General features: G+C 36.6%; 1 protein-coding gene across 2 annotated transcripts in view; it reads right to left on the minus strand.

Annotated features, from left to right (window-relative positions):
- The window catches only part of LOC150076374 (CCR4-NOT transcription complex subunit 3-like), a 370,933-nt gene that overhangs the window by 74,035 nt on the left and 276,321 nt on the right, over positions 1–20,577 (minus strand). Inside the window, exons 12-13 of one of the 2 annotated variants that reach the window (XM_090387831.1) lie at positions 3,761–3,863; positions 3,534–3,666 (exon numbers count right to left, since the gene is read on the minus strand). In XM_090387831.1, coding sequence (XP_090243957.1) covers positions 3,534–3,666; positions 3,761–3,863 — 236 coding nt within the window. Of the gene's footprint in view, positions 1–3,533; positions 3,670–3,760; positions 3,864–20,577 lie in introns of both variants that reach the window. The other variant, XM_090387830.1, reaches the window with a different exon arrangement.

Here is a 20,577-nt window from a genome sequence, read left to right on the forward strand (position 1 = left end):
CAAAACTGCTAAATACAAATTGTATTAATGATTTATTGTAAACTCCTCTGACCTGGTGGTCTTGCCGGATTATAAACAAGAACATCATTTTCCCAATGAGAAAAAAATACTTGATTGGGTAAAATTTTAATTGTAATATTAAGCCCTACTTTAACATCAAATAAATTCAAAAATTTTGGTGCAAATATGATAATAAAGGTCCAGACAACAAATATAACCTAAACTAGTATGGACAGTCCACCTTAGTTTGATGAAACGGACTAATGAAATCAGTATTCTTTCTCTCCCTCCTCCATTCTGAAGAGAGAAAATTGGTTAATTTTTATTAAAATAATACAGAAGACTCTCGATTTTCTGGGATAGATGATAAAAAAAAAAAAAAAACAAGGAGTCCCCAATACTTAAGAGATACATTACAGGACTTCTTATGTAAGTCGAGTTTTATGTAACTCGGCAATGACTAATAACATATTGCTACTATATTATTATTGACAAATCTGAATTCAGCACAATATTTGTTAATGTTTGACCATTTTCATACATCCTTATTATTTTAATTTTCTGATCCAAATCGATAGCTTTCCTTTTCTTGGTAGATTTACTAGCACTGCTGTCACTTATTCTCTTAAGAGAGGTTCTCTAGTCGGCACCATGACAACCAGTGGCGGGTCATACCTTCTTGGGGCCCAAGTCAAAATGGAATTTGGGGGCCCCCATCTAAATTAAAAACTGATAAAAAAATCACTTAAAAACCGATAAAATCACTTAAAAATATTAGTAAAAAACAGCAATGAGTTTTTGAAACAGTGATTTTGAGGCCCCTCTGATCGGTGCTCTAGGCAAATGTCTTTTTTGATGATAACGGTCAAAATGAAATTTTGACCGTTATCATCAAAATTAACACCCCACGCGAGCTCACATTTTATTAAAGCACATTTATGGAGGTCACTGCCATAAAACAATAAAAACAATTTTTACTTCCAGTTTATTGGGCTTTTCTGTTAGTGCAATTCATTATATGGGTAGTCAACTCGATCTTATTGCATTTACGATAATATCGACAACTGGAATTCTGTGGGTTTTTACGTTATTATGGTGAAATGTGCCCTTCACTGAAATCTTCAAAAAACAAATAAATTTTAAGAATCTTCTCTTCTTTCCTATTTTTTGTCTTGTTACTCTGTATCTCACTTGTGCAATTTGTGCATGCAGTGATCTTCGTAATTGATTGCTTATTATTATTTTTTTTGTTGTTGTTTGTTTTAAATTTTACAATCCTAAAAAAAAAAAAAAAATGTATGCAAGTCCGAAGTCTGTAGATTGCTGAACATCGAAAAATATCCAGCAACCGACGTAAAAAATAAAAAACTTACCACACACTACTCGTGTGTCCAATACGATGCTTCTCTTTATTTTTTGCAATGTCGATTTTAAATCTAATAGCATCCCTTTATTTTTTACGATGTCACATATGGTTTGGTCACCAACATTATAATGGTTCTTTAGAGATTTAATGGATGCACTGTTTTCATTTTCAAACTTTTGAATAATTTCAAGTCTTTGTTTAACTGAAAGTGCAACTCTTTTCCGTTTACCCATCATTTTTGTGATTTCTAAACAAAAAAATATATATATATTTACTATTAAAAAAACAGAAAAAAAAAAAAAAGAAAAAATGACATCTCTGACATAAATAACGAAACAAAATTTGTCTTTTTGCAGTGCAATGGAACACAACAATCGACGCAATGCACTAAAACAAACTAAACATTTGGTATCTCTCTCTTTTTTTTTTTTATATTTATTTATTTTTTTTGGGCGGCAGATGTGAAGCCAGTGGGGATTGCAAGATAATATGCACACTAATCTCCCAATGACGACTTATAATGCCGCTTCTTGTCGCTAATTTACAACTTCCAAAACATCTGTTTATACTTATTCTAGTTATTACTTGAATGTTATGATTTCTGGTTGTTTTTTTTTTTTTAAATTTGGAGTCTTCAACTGTCACGGTTAAACCGATCTCGGTAAATCGAGAGTCTGCTGTATGTACATAGAGAAAATTCATATCACATGGATTGAAAAAATAAAATAGGTTTTTATTGCACTCTAACACTTACAAGCACAAACTGAATCTAAATTGCTATCTGATGACTTTTCTGGATTTTAGGTCTGATAGGATTTTGATGTAGCAGAACATTTTTCTTTAAATGTGCATCTATAATTAGCAGTATTTTAATTTTTCTCCAGTTTTCAATTAAATAATGAGCAGCATATTTTTACTGCAGTTAGGCACAAAACCAGATAGTTCATAATAGCATTTTCATCAGAAAATGTACTGCCATGTCCAAACCATATTTATCAGCAAGTGTCTTTAGTTGATGAAGTAACAGCTATTTTGATAGTCCACATCACTCCAACTAAGGTGAGTTTCATCATGCTACTAAATAAGTAGTGATGAGAAAGGTGTTGCATTTTTATTTTCTTGTTTACAGAGATTCAGTTCATCATCATCATTATTATTATTAGTAATTATATCTGAAAGGGCAACAGGTGGTACTGGAATTTAAGCAGGGAAAAATACTAGTTAACTGCTTTAATTCATTTCCATCAGCAACACTATTTAAGTTTATAAACACATGCTGTTAGAAATAAATCATAATATATACTCTTTCATTTGGGGTAGACTAGTATTATCAATTGTTTGTCAGTGCTATTCAAACCAGAAAGATGAATAGCATTGATCTAAACTTAAAACTAAGCAAACCTCAACCCTAGGTGCCTTTTAATAAAAGCATCCTGTATAAGTCTCTTAACTTGTCAATTCCTTAATATGATGTTATACATCATATTAAGGAATCAAATACCACTGACAGACTAACTTGTAGCCTTATATACAGAACATCGTCAATATGACAACAAAAATGAGATTACCTCAAAATTTACTATATATAAAATGAAAAAAAAATTATATATTTTGTGCAACTTTTTTCTCAAAAATAAAGTTTTACAATGCAAGGTATAAAATAACATTCTGTACACAAAAATTATAATACAGGGGTCCTTGTTATCCGAGGATAATTGGTTCCAGGAAATTCAACTTAAAATGGAGACCAAATTTTCATAATGTCATCATGTACTTGTACATAGTAAAATATGGACTGAAAAATACGACAATTATTTTATCAGACATTTTTATTATACGTTGAACAATGTAAGGTTAAGTAAAGTTTAGTGAAGTTACACTATTTTTCAGTTTTGAGAATAAAGAATGACTCCAGAGTTGCTTGTTCTTTTTGCCATATTTTTTCAGATAAAATTGTCATTGCATTTAGTTATGTCTTTAACTTCGCACTTTACTTGTGCTGCACAATCATGAAGCGGGTTGTTCTCACGAAAATATTCAAGTGCTTGGTCAATTTTCTCAAGGGCTTTCTTTAATTTTCAAATCCTTGTAACTGTGGAGACTCAGATACCAGGACCCCTTGTAAAATGTTTATCCAATATTTGAAATTAAGACAACAGACATTTACCTATGTCTTTCGGAATCTGAAGGATGAGGCATATGCCTTTGTGCTGACTCTAGCATTCGTAATTGGTGGAAACAATCTTTAGTGAGAGGAACAGGGCCAAGAGGAGCTACTCCTAATAATGGTGGAACATGAGCTTCTGAAACAGAGGTTTAACTCACATTAGAAATATTCTTAACAACTCAGTCAAATCACAATTTATAACTTTTTTTTCCCCAAAAAAAACAAACCTTTGTCTTTGGAGGGAAGAGGTGATGGAGGAAGATGATTTTCTAAACCGGCATTTAAAACAGCTTGCTCTGCCATGGACTTCAGAGAGGTCATGGATTCTGTCTGAAAAGATATTTAATATAAGAAACTTTTCAACGAACCTCTTCATGGTGTCTGTGCATGCACTTTAAAATCCTAGAAATGGACTTTGAAAGCTTAAAGTAAATGGCTAGTTGAGCTTCATTTCAAAATTTTTGGGAAACTATTTTATTTTCAAATTTAGAAAGAATTTGAACAGCAATTCTTGAAGAACTCAAAATCTGACTACGGCAACTCCTAAACCTTTTTAATTAGTGAAATAAAATCTCAAATATGTGGTTACAGAAATCTTACCTTTGAGTGCTGCATCAACAAAAATATATCATTTGAAATGTTTTGACAAGGAATCACATTTATGGTGTTAACCATAATTAAATAAGTTAACTTTTAACTACAAAACCATGCTGCAACCAAATCTCTTTTTGTTACTAAGTTGTCACACAAAAGTAAATCTAACATGTTCACCACTTTTACACATGCAAGCATAAAACTGCACTGTAAGTGATATGCTGCAATACTTAAGAATGAATGGTCATTCTTAAACACCCAACCAATGAGTGTTGTAATGGTAAAAGCATGCAAAATTAACAACTATTCAGTATTGACTGAATGCTTTTCACATTTGGTTGGCTGTTGTTTACAGAGTTGGTACACAGTTTTATTTATTATTTGCTTGTGTTGATGGTATTTTATGTACATGAATAAACTTTTTATAAAATTTTAAGATTTGTTCCAATTTACAGTTCAGCTTTGTGCTGAGCTGTAAATCGTTGCTAAAAGTGAACACTTACAAAAGTAAGTGTTCACTTTTAGCAACAAATTCCAAACTTTCAAATTTCAACCATTATTTATGAATTTTTGGAGTGTTGAAAAAAATCAATTCTGTCACCCCCAACACGGAATTACAGCAAACATGTTAAACGGAATATTACATGTAGTTTAGTGATATATAATGTGGCGTGTTGAGTGAGTTACATGCTGCTGCTGCTATTTCTAGTTAATGAATACTGACATTCAACTGTGAATGCTAAAGTAACCTTCCCCACCTCCATAAATAATAAACGGATAAATGACAGATATAAAAGCTTATCACCAGGAATAGTTGAGCAGATTAAATAAATTAACCACTAAATGCCCCCCCACCCTTCTCTCTCAAACTATTTAAATTAACAATGCCCAGGTGTATTTCACTTATTTTTAGGTTTGGCTGTATGTCTTTTGGGCCCTTTTTTGGTTGTATTTGCATTGAAATTTTTGAACGCAATACTAAAATTGGACTATTACCATTAAGATTTTCATTTCGAAATTAAATTTTTACCTAATCAATTCCACCCCTCACCACCTCCCAATGGGAAAGATGTCATTGGTGTACCTCTGAAACAAATATAAATCAATTTTACTTGAAGAAAAAATATAACAAAACAATCAAAGCATGAGGAGAAGCAATACAATCTTCTCTGAAACAGCCGGCCAGTCCACATGAATGCATCCACACACTGAATATACCACACAACTGTTGAATTTTTTTTTAAGTTTTTAGTTCAAATAAAATGTTTCCATTCATTTTCAGAATGTACACTAATGACAATTTTGGACTAAACCAAGGAAAACTTTTCCAGTGAGAAAAAAGCAACAGATTACGTAAAAATTTAATTTAATTCAGAAGTCATAAAAATTTAAATAGTAATTTTAACATCAAATAGTTTAAAAATTTCAGTCAAAATATGAAAAAAAAAAAAAAAAAAAAAAAAAAGAGCCCAAACTTAAAAATGCACTTCAATTAAATGGCACTGATGTCTATTTTGGTTATTGTTAGGTTAATCATGTGGACCTTTTCTTTGTCATCTTTGAGCTAAAATTTTTGTATTGATGTTGAAATTGGACTGCATGTTACCATTTAGATTTTATATTTCTATAAATTTTTTAATTTTATAAATTCTGCTTAATCAACTGTTTTTACCCCAATGGGACAGCAGTTCCCTACTTTCCTTTCAGACCAAAGGCAACAGTGTACTTATAAACCAATTTTATTTGAAGAAAAAATCAGTACAACCACAATGGTTGAGGCGTGAATAGAGGCAAGAACTGCAAGCAATATGGTGTTTCAGTTAAAAGGCACTGGGGTGGTCAGTCTCACTTATTTTTAGTTTTATGGTGGTTATTTCACTGTTCTTATATTTAACAAAAAATATAAATGAAATATTACATGTAATTTAGTAATATATAATGTGGTGTGATGAGTGAGTTACATGTGTTATTATAAATATAATGTCTAACATGTGTTACACATTATAAATATTAGAATATTTATTGTTCAAACAGCTCCATTCCGATAGCCAACAGTTCGACACAGAAAAATGTGTACTGAAGAGCAAGTATCACATAAACCATTGTGCCACTCTCCAATTTTAACATCGAATTTAAAAATTTCAGCTTAAACATGACAAAAAACATCCCAACAATAAATAACCAGCATAAACCTACAAATAAGTGAGACTGACCACTACAGTGCCTTTTAATTGAAACACCATATTGCTTTTAGTATTCTTTTAATACAATATATATGCAAAGCAGAGAAATTTTACTCTTACCCAGCAGTATGATTGGTCCTATGACAAGTCTATGCTGCTGCAACAGGATCTGGAAAGGTTGAGCAGATGGGCAGAGAGGTGGCAAATGAAGTTTAACAGTGACAAATGTTGAACTTCATTTCTGGGGAAACAGTAACCCCAGAGCAACGTATCAACTCTGTGGTACTACACTGACAGTGGTAGAGAATGAAAAGGACCTGAGGGTAATTGTGCATGCAGATATGAAGTTTTCTGAGCAGTGCAGATGGTCTGTAAGAGTAGCTCATGGTGTCTTGTCAATGATATACAAATTTTTCTAGCAGGGATAAGGAGGTGATTATTCCCTAGTATAAGGCAATGGTCAGGCCACACCTTGAGTACTGTATACAGGTCTGGAGGCCTCATTTCAAGAAGGATGTAGAGTTGTTGGAATGAGTACAGAGAAGGGCAACAAGATTAGTGAATGCAACAAAGGGTTGCTCTTACGAAGAAAGGCTTAAGTTCTGCAAATTAGTGTCTGGAGACTAGGCACCGGTGAGGTGATCTGATAGAGGTGATTGAAATTTTTGAACTCAATAGGTGTATAAAGTCTTGAATGGTTTGAGTATGCTCAATGCTGATGGGATTCTTCCTCTTGCTCAGAATAATCACCTGAGAGGGCATAAATTCAAATTGAGGAAAGACAGATGTGCGGAAATTGCCTTTAGCCAGCAGGTAGTTGGTTGGTGGAACAGACTTCCATCCCTTGTTGTGGAAGTTCATAGCCTAAATAAATTTAAGGCTGAGTTGTATTTCGAACGAACGGAGAGGTGAAATGGGAGTGTTTTTTTTTTTTTTTTTTTGTTTTTTTTTTTGGCTGATGCTGCATAAGCTTACTTTCTTATATCATATGCCTCTACTAATGCTAATGCTAAGTCAATCAATTTAAGCTAATCTAATAGAATTTTGTTGACATTATTTTAATATCTTGTAGAATTTGTCCTAACACTGTCATCTTCACTTTGAGATGCCACATCTATTTTAATATTTCCTGCCTTTTTTGGTTGTATTTGAACTGAAATTTTTGAACTCAATACTAAAATTGGACTATTATCATTAATATTTTTATTTTTAAAAATAATTTACATACAGTGCACAAAGTAAATGTTTTGCCATTTCCAGATTTTATAATACACAGAAAATCTTGTATACATGCCTTTTTAAACAGTACCCCATATTTCTTTGGCTTCTTACTAAAGGACAATGTTAAATCCAATTTCGCTTTCCTCCACACATACATTACATAAAAAAATCTATTTTTTTCACATACCATAGATACTCAAGTACAAGACAACTTCAAGTGTATGTTGACTCCTAGTTTTGATTCTTGGGAAGTAAGAAAAATGTACTGATCCACGTATAAGTCAATATTAGATATTGAGCTTAATGGCAGAGCCAAAGCTATCATAAAACAGGTAAAGTGTGCAAAACTATTTGATCCAAAAACTTTTTTTATTATTTTTTTTTTATATCGTAAATGAGGAATAATAATAATAATAACTAGGGGTCTTCGCTTCCTGCTCAATTTACGATTACAATACACAATTTACGATTTTCTACGTAAAACGTAGAGGTATACAGAGTAAGTCAAATCTTTTCTATGTAAAAGAGACACCTGTCGAAATGCACTGGTTGATATCTAATCAGGAAATGATCCATGTAATCTGTGCACCAGTAGGGCGCAACATTCTCAAGGTCAAATTAATATCACGGTAAATTCCAGAACGGTGTACACCCCCCAACCCTTCCCTATCTCTTCCATCATGCAGTATGATTGATGGCTTTTGAGATTATGATGAACATCGCGGCGAGATCCAATATTCCTTACATTTTGAGGGGACAGCTCTAAAACGGTGTTCGCAGGCTGGCCGCTAGTTAGAACACCAGACCGAACCTATTGGTAACTCTCTAGGAGGCTTCTGGATCAGCTAATGTATAATCTTGCTACCTCTACTCTGCCAGATAGTGACTGGAGGGAGTCCGAGTAGTGTGTATGCGGGGAGCATTGTCGAGGCCACGTTATGTCAAGGATCTGGGTATATTCTTACGTGTATACCATATCCAAAAATTTCATTACTTCATACAGCATGTCCCACCCACTTTTTCTTACTATTGAATACACCATGAATTGTCAAACTAATAGAGCAAGCTTATCTGCAAAAAGATCTAAACCTCCCAAGCACTTCCTAATTCATTTCACAAATATACGTGGTCTCAATTCTAATCTCAACGATGTCCATTTCCACTTGCAGTCTGCCAAACCCAGTGTACTTTTTCTGACAGAATCTCAGTTATCGGGTGATTCAACTAATGCTCATCATAGTTACCCAAATTATTCGCTGTATGATTCCTTTCGCCTAAAAGTTGGTACTTGTGCATATGTCCCTTCTGATATTCCCTGTCAGAGACTTGGCAATTTGGAATCTCCTCTCTTTGATCTTCTCTGGCTTAAAATCTCTCTACCTCACTGTGTCAAATTCATCTGTTGTCTCTACCATTCTCCCAACGTCACTAATCACTTGGAGCTCTTTGACTTCCTCTCTTTGTAACTTGACTTTCTCTAGTCCAACTTCCCTAACAGTGAGGTAATTTTCCTTGGTGATTTTAATGTTCATAACTCCAGCTGGCTTCTGTTTTCTAGTCACACCGACCCAGCAGGTCGAGATGCTGAGGCTTTTGCAATTACTAATGACCTAGCACAGATTGTTCATTTACCTACAAGAATACCGGACAATCCTAATCATACAGCCAATGCGCTTGATCTTTTTCTCACAAACAACCCTTCTAAGCACACAGTCAAAGTGAGAGGTCCTTTAGGCACTTCAGATCACAACTTGGTGATTGTCTCTTCTCCAATGGAACCTTTATCTCATGGCTATTCCCAACCTCGTGTTGTTTGGCATTACAAGAATGCAAAATGGGATGACCTGCGAGACTTCTTTTCTTTGGTCGAATTACTGTTTCAAAACTTCTGATGTCAACGTTTGCTCAGATCGTGTCAGTGAAATTATTCTTGCAGGAATGGAATCCTTTATCCCACACTCCACTTTAAAATCTCCTCCTTTATCTAAACCTTGGTTTTCCAATAAATGTGCTAAGGCTGTTCAAGAGAAGAATGTTGCGTATCGTAATTGGCTTGTTTATAATTCTTCAGTTTCATTTTCTGCCTACACCAAAGCTCGCAACAATTGTAAAGCAGTTATTAATCAGACCAAACTACAGTTTGAACAGGCAAAGAGTAGAAAACTTGCTTCTTGTCCTAATGGTAGCCGAGCATTCTGGTCTCTTGCCAAAGCTATTGGCCACAACTTTTGCCCATCTCTGCACCCACCTCTGTCCAAACCAGATGGTTCTGTTGTCAATTCAGCCAAGGAGAAAGCTGACCTGCTAGCATCCCATTTTTCTTCCAGCTCATGTATTAATGATCTTGGTAAAACACCTCCCACCATTCCCAACATGCTCCATTCAATGCCTCCTGTGGTCTTCTGTCAAAAGGATATCAGAAGGATTTTGATGAATCTTGATGCTAAGAAAGCTCCAGGTCCTGATGGTACTTCTCCACTTGTTCTCAAAACCTGTGCTCCTGAACTTACTCCCATCTTTTGTCACCTTTTTTCACTTTCTTATTCCAAAGGTGTTTTTCCTTCTGCTTGGAAATTTGCTCATATCCAGCCAATTCCTAAAAAGGGTGACAAATCCCTCCCATCCAATTATCGTCCCATTGCAATTACTTCTACTCTTTCTAAAGTAATGGAGAAATCAATTAACTGCCAACTCTTAAACTACCTAGAAACCTTCCGTCTGATCAACGATTGCCAGTATGGATTCCGTCAGTGTCGATCCACTGGTGATATTCTGGCTTATGTTACCCATTTATGGACTAATTCAATGGAAAGGTTCGGTGAAACACAAGTACAAAGGGTACTAGGAAAGTTTTGCAATACAGCTTTGTTTATTTAATTTTTTCAAAGTAATTTCCTCTACATTCAATACACCTCTCCATCCTCCGAAACCAATCTTTAAACCAGTTCTGCCAAGTTTCACTAGGGAGTAAAGCACATTCGTTGTCCCAAGCCCATAGAAGGTCCTCATCACTGGAAAACCGCCTCCCTTTTAGCTTCATTTTCACATGCGGGAACAGTGCAAAGTCTGGACTGTAGGGAGGGTGCTCAAGAAGTTTCAGTCCTGTCGTGGTCAAATATTCGGTGCAGGCTTTGGCGCGGTGAGCTGCAGCATTATCGTGATGGAGGTACCAGGTGTCCATTCTTGACTTTGGCCGCAGGTTCTTCATAGATACAATGACTTGAGGCAGGCATTGTTCAGTATACCACTTAGCTGTGACTGTCTTCTGCGTGTCCAAAACGACACATTCCACTCGATTTGAAAAATACAGCTATCATTTTCTTCTTTACAGATCGGGATTTTCTGACAATTACGGGTGTGTCGTCATCATCAAAGGCCCAAACTTTGTTTTGAGCCTTGGTCGGCAGATCGTAATAGTACAGCCAAGTCTCGTCACCTGTCACGATGTTGTTCACATACCGAGATTGTCCCTTATCAAACTTTTTTAACATCTCCCGGCACCAAGTCACACGTCGTGTCATCTGCTCTTCAGTCAGTTGATACAGCACCCAGAGAGAACAAAGTTTCTTCACGTGCAAATGATCTTGCAGAATCGAACAAATTGCTTGTGCATTTAGGCCCAAAGTATCCTCTATCTGTTGGTAGGTCAATCGCCTGTTTTCGTCAAGCATTTTCCTCACAGCAGTAACGTTTTCCTCCGTAACTGACGTTCGTGGCCTTCCCGGCCTCTCAGAATCCTCCAGAGTGAAATTTCCCCTTTGGAATTCTCTATACCACCTGAATATCGTTGTACGATGTGGACAATCATCATCTAGTGCAAGAGTCGTTTCTTCTAAGCACTGGTCTATGGTTAAACCACGCACGAAATTATACCGCAAAACTGTCCTCATCTCATTTCGTGACCACGATGCCGTCGCAAGCACTTTACACACTCTCACTACTAATGAATAACTGAGCCCATCGACTTCGAGGGGCGGCTACTATGCATGTATGAACATGTCTCAACATGCAGCAACAAGCAGCTTCCTGTGATTCATTGTTGCATCATATTGCAAAACTTTCCTAGTACCCTTTGTAGTTGCTCTTGGCATCTCAAAGGCTTTTGATCGTGTTTGGCATAAAGGTCTTCTAAACACGCTTCCATCTTATGGTTTGCCAACTGTTTTTAGTAATTGGTTATCCAGTTTTCTCTCTGATCGCTCACTGAGGGTGATGGTAGATGGCTCTCTGTCTTCTAACTTTTTCAGTAATGCTGGTGTCCCCCAAGGTTCAGTTCTTTTCCCCACTCTTTTCCTCTTGTATATTAATGACCTTCTTCCATTGACTGGAAATCCTATCCATAGTTTTGCTGATGATAGCATATTGCATTCCACTTTCCATTTTGAGAAACCTTGTCCTGCTCAATCAGCTTCAACTTCTCGAAAATCTGCTACCAATTCCTTAAATGCCGATCTTCAGCTAATTCTCCAGTGGGGCAAAGACAACTTAGTTGAATTCAAAACTTCTAAAACTCAGTCTTGTCTTATATCTTGCAAAAAGGATTCTTCTGCTGCTATGCTTATCTTTAGTGACACTCCTATTTCTAGACAAAATGATATATCTCTTTTGGGGATTACCTTGACTTTTAATCTCTCTTGACACAAGCACATTACAAATATTGCTTCCTCTGCATCTAAAAAAACTTGGTTTTCTCTTTCGCTCTTGGCGTTACTTTTCTTCCAAACAGCTGCTCACTCTGTATAGATCGCAAATCCACCCAGCCATGGAATATTGTTCCCACATCTGGGGTGGTGCCCCCAAAACCTCTCTCAGGCTTCTTGATTCCATTCAGAAGAGGGCAGTTAGGTTAATTAATGATTCATCTCTAACAGTGTCTCTCCACTTGCTTTCTCATAGATGTACTGTTTCTGCTGCATGCCTCTTCTACAGATACTTCCATGGGCACTGTTATTCTGAATTGGCTTCTATAATTCCCGTTCTCTCTTTCAAAACAGTCCGAACACGTACCGCCACCAGCCAACATCCATTTACTGTCCAACTTCAAACCCACAGAACCAACTTTTCATCTTCCTCATTTATTCATTCAACTGTCGTTTTCTGGAACAACTTTCCTTCATACGTATTTCCTGAAAATTACAATCTACAGAAGTTCAAGTCCAATGTCAACAAATATCTTCTTTCGTCTTCTCAACCTCCAACCCAACCAGGGTACTAAGTACTATAGGTTCAAATACCTCTCGTGTTTGGGGTTCACATAAAAAAAAAAAAAAAAAAGTGGGAAAGCAGTGATTGACAAGTTGCGACTCCCATATTTCGACAAATGGACAGGAACAAAGCAGTGATTGGCAGATGTCACTGCTTGGTTGATATGACTAGGGTGTTTTTCCCCACATTTGCCACTGTTTTTAAATCGGGAACTCCTTTCCACATTTTAAAACAGCGGAATGGAGGGATAAACACCCTATCTAAGATAAGCCCCACCCCCCAACAACACAAAACAATCAGAAAAGGGAGGTGCCTTCACCTGTTAATTATCACCATCTTCCTCGCTTCCATCGAAGTATCTGCCAGTGTATACTATACTGGACTTCAGCCAATATCACCATATAATTATTTACCTGCGTTTACATAGGTCACTTAGGAAAACGCCTTTTGCTTCAGGGTCCATAATATATGTGGAATATTGTTGCACCCAAAAAAGAGCAGGACTAAAATATTTACAAACTATACAAATATTTAAAATATTATACAAATTAATATACAAAAAGCGTTACAATGGAACATCAAATGTCAGACGGTGAATCACATGCACAGGGTTGGTGAACGTATGGAGGTAGTATGTCAATAATTAATTGCATTTGTAGTGATGTAATTGCCTCGCCCTCTTCTCCCACTGGCTGAATAAATATCAGTAGGAGGAAAACTATTTAATGTATAGATAGATAATTTATTTATCCCTATTTTATGTTACCCTTTTTTTGGGAGATAACAGCAAAAGGGGAGGCAGAACACATAAGCAAACGGCTTTTAAGAGGATGTTCCCTTAAAAAAAATGATGAGAATAACGTTAAAGATATACAGTTCTGAAATTGTAAATGTAATGTTCAACAGAAAAGACAAATAAAAATAAATTGGAGTTTTTTACAGAAGACTTGAGAACATTTTTACAATTAAATGATAAATTTTATTCTCTTCTTCATTATTAGATTCTGGAAAAATAGCAGTCTTCAGTACCAACCACAGCATTACTAACGCAGCATTTCAAAAACATGTTTATTAATGTCAGAGGGTGAATTCTCCGAAAGGAACAATATATGACTGTATACTTCTGGATTTTGAAGACATCCAAATTTTTGACTTATACTCAGAGGTGTATTGCTAAAAAAAATAGTACCAGAATGCTTGTCAATTAACTACAAATAGTTACCTTCACTATTTTCATTTGCTAAAATAATTAACTCAAAGATTAGAATATTTGTTCAGTATTTATTTATAACTATTAAAGAAAAAATTTCAAAAGTAAAAAACAAAGATAAAAAATTTTAAAAAAATCAGAAAAAAAAAATGAAAACAAAAACTCCAAAATAATATAAAAAATACTGTTCAGAAGAATCATAGAAATTCCCAAGGATCGATTACGTATTCTTGTGTGATTGCCCTTTTTGTTTGTTGGTCAACAGCAGAACGATGAAACCACAAACAAATTCAGACATAAAAATTTAGATTCCATAATTCTAATAGTGGAAGGTGTAGTTTACAGGATCTTTTCTCAGTTAATATTAAATTCATACTGCTGAAGCCATGCTCGCATTCACAAGAACCGCAAGCTATAATTTTGGAAAAAATTTTTAAATGTTTCAAATCTGTGGGCATGCTACAACCACCATTAGCTAAATAATCACTGTAGGCATTCAAACATTTTTGAAAGATAAATTAAAATGTTTATAGTTTCATTTTCATTCTATTTCATTTTCTCCAAATCCAAGATCAATACCAGATGGTCATTTGTTTGTTCAAGAATTTGCAACTCTTTTATAATGTCTGAAGTTGAAATTCCTTCAGTAAATTCAGTAGAATCTGTACTAATGCTCAGCATATGCTTCATATTATTAATAATGCTGTTTAGAAATTGATTTCTATCAATTAGTGTTACTTTGTTATTGTCCGTTAATGTTACTGAAAATAATTGCATGGAGAAGGTAAAGAAAGCCTGCACGAGAAGCATTCAAAAGTTCAATGAAATTTACTGGTAAAAGTACTTTGCCGTAACGGCATTTGTATTGTTGCTCACTCGGTAAACAGACAGTGGGTGTTATTGGTCAGGAGTAGAAACTGAATCCCATGGGAGACCGAAACCCTCCCAAAGTGGAGGGGTAACCTGACCTTTTTTCTTTAGAATCACTGGTGGGCTAGTGGATAAATTGTTTATTAAGAAAAAAAAAAAAAAAAAAAAAGGCAAAGGAAGCCCAGATGAGAAGCATGGCAAACTTTGAAAAAGTTTACCGGTGAAACTACGTTACGAACATTTTTTAGGACGCCAGAACTTCCAATATGACTCTGTTCGTGATTCAATTAGTGATTCTAAAGAAAAAAGGTCAGGTTACTCCCCAACACTTCGGGAGGGTTTCAAGCTCCTGTGGGAATCAATTTCTAATGCAGACCGATAACATCCACCATCTGTTTACCGAGCGAGCGAGCAACAACACAAATACCGTTACAGCAAAGTACTTTTACCGGTAAATTTCATCGAACTTTGATAGTGCTTCTCGTGCAGGCTTTCTTTACCTTAGACAATTGCATTTTTTTCAATAGCATCTGAGGCTTCTAACAACTTTTTTTCCCCTTTTTTAGGATCTTTTAAAAATTCCAAGTAACGAATTGTACGACAAATCAATTTGTCTGCATATACTATTGTCATATCTCTTTTTTGCAATGACTAAAAGAATCAATAGCTCAAACAATACATCGTACATCAATGCTAAATTTAGAACAAACTGTTTGAGTTTGTTTGGATGAAATTCGTTTACATAATCTGTTGAACATGGATTGTTCAGTTTTGTTTCAGTTGTTATCTTTACTGGCATTTTCAAAATGACGGCATAAAGATGCAAAATTTTGCCAAACTGCTGATACAGTCCTAAAAGAGCTGGCCACCCACCTTACATTAAATACCTGTCCAATTCTTTTAATTTCTTTGTTGATGGTGGTAGTGCATGCTTCTATTTCTCTCTGGTTTTTTGGAGATTGACTGTACAAAGTGTACAGTTGTCCATAAATATTTGAAAATGGTTAATTCCATGAACTTCTGATATTGCATCTCCAACTGATAACTCAAGCTGATGGTTTAAACAATGCCATATGATCAGATTTGGATATTTTTCTAATAATTTATTTCCAACACCAGATTTTCTGCCCAACATAACACTTGCCCCATTGCTCGTAAAAGAAATTAAATAGTATTTTAAATAACTGTTGTCAAATCCGTCTTTTTTCCCCCCTGTGAAAAAAGATGGAGAAAAACTTAGGATACTGAGAAGGAGAAAAGAAACATCATTTGCATAAGAATATTTAGGGCTTTGTACTTTCACAAAAGGGATAGCAAACGTAAATATCAACATTAAATATGGTATCAAATATTTCCTTCAATTTTATGTTGTAACAAGTTTGCATATTCCTGACAGTATGTTGCCTTAACAGTGTTTTATTGGGGGAGAGGGGTTTAAAAAGATTTGTATTCACCCAGAAGTAGTTATTATTGTTATTACTAGCCAGTAATAACAATAAATAATAACAAAGAAGCCTGAGACTTATGCTGCACCAGCCAAAAAAAAAAAAAAAAAAAATTGAGTTACTCCGAGAGAGAGAGAGAGAGAGAGAGAGAGAGAGAGAGAGAGAGAGTTGTTGTTGTTTAGGAGCATTAGCAACTAAGGTCATATTGCTCCGGGATATGCGGTGGTCATTCCCTGACCTTTCCACATCCGTATTTGGTGGTGACGGGCTCGAACTCTGGTCTAATCAAGAAGCGTGTGCTACGCACTGCTGCTCCTTCCCACCTGGCTATGGAGGCGCCAGAGAGAGAGAGAGAGAGAGAGAGAGAGAGAGAGAGAGAGAGAGAGAGAGAGAGGCAAAAATAGCAGGGAATCATCAAGAAAGAGAAGAATGATTATATCCAGCTCAGGACCCTGGGTGTGCCAAGCCCATACTCAGATGTGATAGAAAGATGAAAGCACTGATTTGTTTCCTCTTTCTGCGAGGGAAAACACCCAGAAAAGTCCATGAAGAAATCATTGCTGTTTATGGAGAACACTGCCCAGGCTACGGCATTATTAGGCATTGGTATAAACAATTAAAATGTGGAAGAACCTCAGTGCATGATGAAGAAATTCCAGGACGCCCAGCAACTGCTGCAGCAGAGAAGTGTTGCAAAAATTAAGGCATTAATTTTGTAAGATTGCCATATTAGCATCAAAGAACTAGCTGAAAAACTCCAAATTAGCATTGTGTTTGTGGCAAACATCACCCATCAACAGTTGCATATGAGTAAAGTGTCTGCAACTTCTGACCCCTTACCAGAAGAAGGAAAGGGCACAATATGTACGTGAAATGTTGTCGATGCACCAGGAAAAGCAAGATTTTTTTTTTCACGGCTAGTCATCATGGATAAAAACTGGATCCATCAATATGATCCCAAAACTACAGAAATGTCAAAACAATGGAAGCATGCAGAATCACCCAAAAGGGAAGGGTGCAATCAAGTGCTAGCAAGATGATGCTGGTAGTTTTATGGGATCAGCATAGTGTAATACTACCAGATTATTTCCAAAAGGGCTGTGATGTGAGGAAGTATTATTTCAACCTCTTCATAAAGGAGCATGCTGCTATAAAAGAGAAGAGACAGGGAAAGCTGTCAGCATCACATTTCTCACATGCTGCAGTGAAGTGTGCCCATGTTTATTCCCATGATCTTGGACTCCTTCCTCATTCCTGCCCCAAAGTTCTTTCTTCATGGAAAATACTTTGCTGCTGATGAGGCGATTTCTGGTGCAGAGCTAGGGTTTGAAGGACAGTCAGAAGACTCCAACAAAGCTAGCCTGCAGAAATGTACCGAGAGGTGGTAAAAATGTGTAATTTTGTCTGGTGACTACGTTGAAAAAGCCAGTTGTAACACAAGGTGTTTGTTTCAACTTTCTCTCACAACCACTTCTGGGTGAACACAATCTTTTTTAAACTCCTCTCATATGTTATCATATGTTTTGTCTTGCTCTAGGATAACAAATTTTTTTTAAAATCAAATATAAACTTATTTGAAATTCAAGGACATACTAAAGCACACTCAACTTGCGATGGCTGGAAATACAAATTTTATTACTACATTTTTTTAATTTTACCTAGCCTGGCCCAGCCCAAACCCCAATTTGTTTTTCAAATTCATTTCCCCCCAGAACCAATTTTTATCACACCCTGATTGAAACTTAATCAAATCGCAAGCATTACTTTGAAGTTTCGTAATAAAAATAAATAAATTTTTTTCAGATTCAAAATTCAATATTAATAATTATATAACAATAATAATTATACAAAATAATTATATAAAAAAGAAAATGTAATAACTTTACAATTTCCCATATTTAATATAATTCCAAAACAAATATCAATATCCATCTCTACTTCAATTAAAAACATTAGAACTGACTATACTCATTATGCCGTCATACACCAACGGTATTAAAATTTATGGTTTTGTACTGTTTAAAATATTTAAATGACTAGATATAACAAATAAAGTTTAATCGAATAAAGAATTACAATGTATAAAATATAATATTAAACTGCAGGATACTATTTACACTAAAACAATGAAATTAAAATACTAGATGATAAAAGTGCTAAAAATATACCGTAGCTTTCATAGGCATCCACCTCCTTTTTCAACAGTAAGGTTTTATCATACAGCACATTCTTAAATATCAGCAGGCTCACGGCTCTCAGCACATGGTTCCACAGGAGCACGGGCAGTATTCTCCTCACGTGTACTGGAACCGGAAATGGCTCAGGAGCGTGCCAGGCGGAACCATTCATCACATCCAAGGATCACTGCCTCAAAGAGGGGATGAATATGTATTTTCCTGTCTCTATTAATAGTACTGTTCCCAGAGGAACAGATCCGCGAGCTCTCGAGCCACTCGTGGTCCCAAAATCTATGCGCTCTGTCGATAACAGCTCCATCTGGGGAGATTTCATGGTGCTCCTCCCAGAAATGTTCTGCCACAGCAGACTTTTCATAATCGGCGGTCCTTATTGCATTCATATGTTTCCCCAGACGATCTTTGACCCGACGCTTCATTTCACCCACACATAACATTCCCCACAATCCGGGCATTTAATCACATAGACGACCCCACTTGTAAATTCTCTTGGTATGGGGTCTTTTACCTGTGACACAACTGTGTGCAACCTCTGCCCTGGAAGTTTCACACAGCGTGTCTGACATTTTCGTAATACGCGAGCTATGTGCTCTGTTAGGCCCGGATAGTAGGTGCTGCTTGAGAGACATAGCTCCAACCCACTACAAATATCTTCTCCGATAACAGCTCCCGGATAGTAGGTGCTGCTTGAGAGACATAGCTCCAACCCACTACAAATATCTTCTCCGATAACAGCTCCGTCTGGGGAGATTTGATGGTGCTCCTCCCAGAAATGTTCTGCCGCAGCAGACTTTCCATAATCGGCAGTCCTTATTGCATTCACATGTTCCCCCAGATGATCTTTGAACCGACACTTCGTTTCACCCATATAACATTCCCCACAATCTGGACATTTAATCTCATAGACGACTCCACTTGTAAATTCTCTTGGTATGGGGTCTTTTACTTGTGACACAACTGTGTGCAACCTCCGGCCTGGAAGTTGCACACACCGTGTCTGACATTTTCGTAATATGCAAGCTATGCGCTCCGTTAGGCCCGGATAGTAGGGAATGTATGTAGTGGCAACTGGTGTGAATGGTTCACTTTGTCCCTGTTCCATTCCTCGGATATGTTTGCTTATGATCCTATGGGGAGTAGTCGCATTTCTTGAGATCTGCTGTGACATGTTTAACTTCTTCATTTCTATCCTCGGGGGTGCAGCAGTGGGACTCATCCCTAACCAACAATGCCCTAATCACACTATTTTTGTGATGGTTGGTTTGTGCCGTATTATAATGCGTATATTGACCCCGGCACATGGGTTTTCTATATACACTGGTCTTTAACCTAGGGCCTTCCCTATGAACCAACACATCAAGGAAAGGAAGTGTACCCTCCACTTCCACCTCCGAGGTGAACTGAATAAATGGGGAGAAGCTGTTAAGAAAGCTAAGTACCTCATCCTCTCTCTTCCCCCCTCCGAATAATAGTGAACGTATCGTCGACATATGTTTTTCCATGCATGCATAGGGAGAGCCAATTCATCAAAAATTCTAGCTTCAAGCTCCTCCATGGCTAAATTTGCTATTATAGCACTAATAGGGGAACCCATTGCTGCGCCATGAACCTGTTTGTACACCATGGTGGTGCTTGAGAGACATAGCTCCACCCCACTACAAATATCTTCTACACTTAACTGGGTCCAACTGCTTAAAGTACTATCCCTCTTTAGTGCCATGCGTGCACATCGCACCCCAGGGTCAATGGGAATACACATAAATAGGGATATCACGTCAAATGATACCATGGTCTCGGCCTCCTCTATAGCCTGATCCCTAACAAATCACAGAAAGTCTCCACTGTCTCTGATGTTAAGCTCAGAATGGCCGACTATAGGTGAAATCAGTCTGGCTAGAAACCTGGACAAAGCCAGGTTTCTAGCCGGACTATAGGTTTTACCTCCACTGTCTCTGATGTTAAGCTCGGAACGGCTGACCTATAGTCGGCCGTTTCAAGCTTAACATCAGAGACAGTGGAGACTTCGTGCGATTTGTTAGGGATCAGGCTATAGAGGAGGGCGAGACCATGGTATCATTCGACATGATATCCCTAGTTAAGCTCGGAACGGCCGACTATACG

This window comes from Mastigoproctus giganteus, chromosome 13, assembly GCF_048544385.1.
Source record: "Mastigoproctus giganteus isolate SK-2022 chromosome 13, ASM4854438v1, whole genome shotgun sequence".
In the NCBI taxonomy this organism is placed as follows: domain Eukaryota; kingdom Metazoa; phylum Arthropoda; class Arachnida; order Uropygi; family Thelyphonidae; genus Mastigoproctus; species Mastigoproctus giganteus.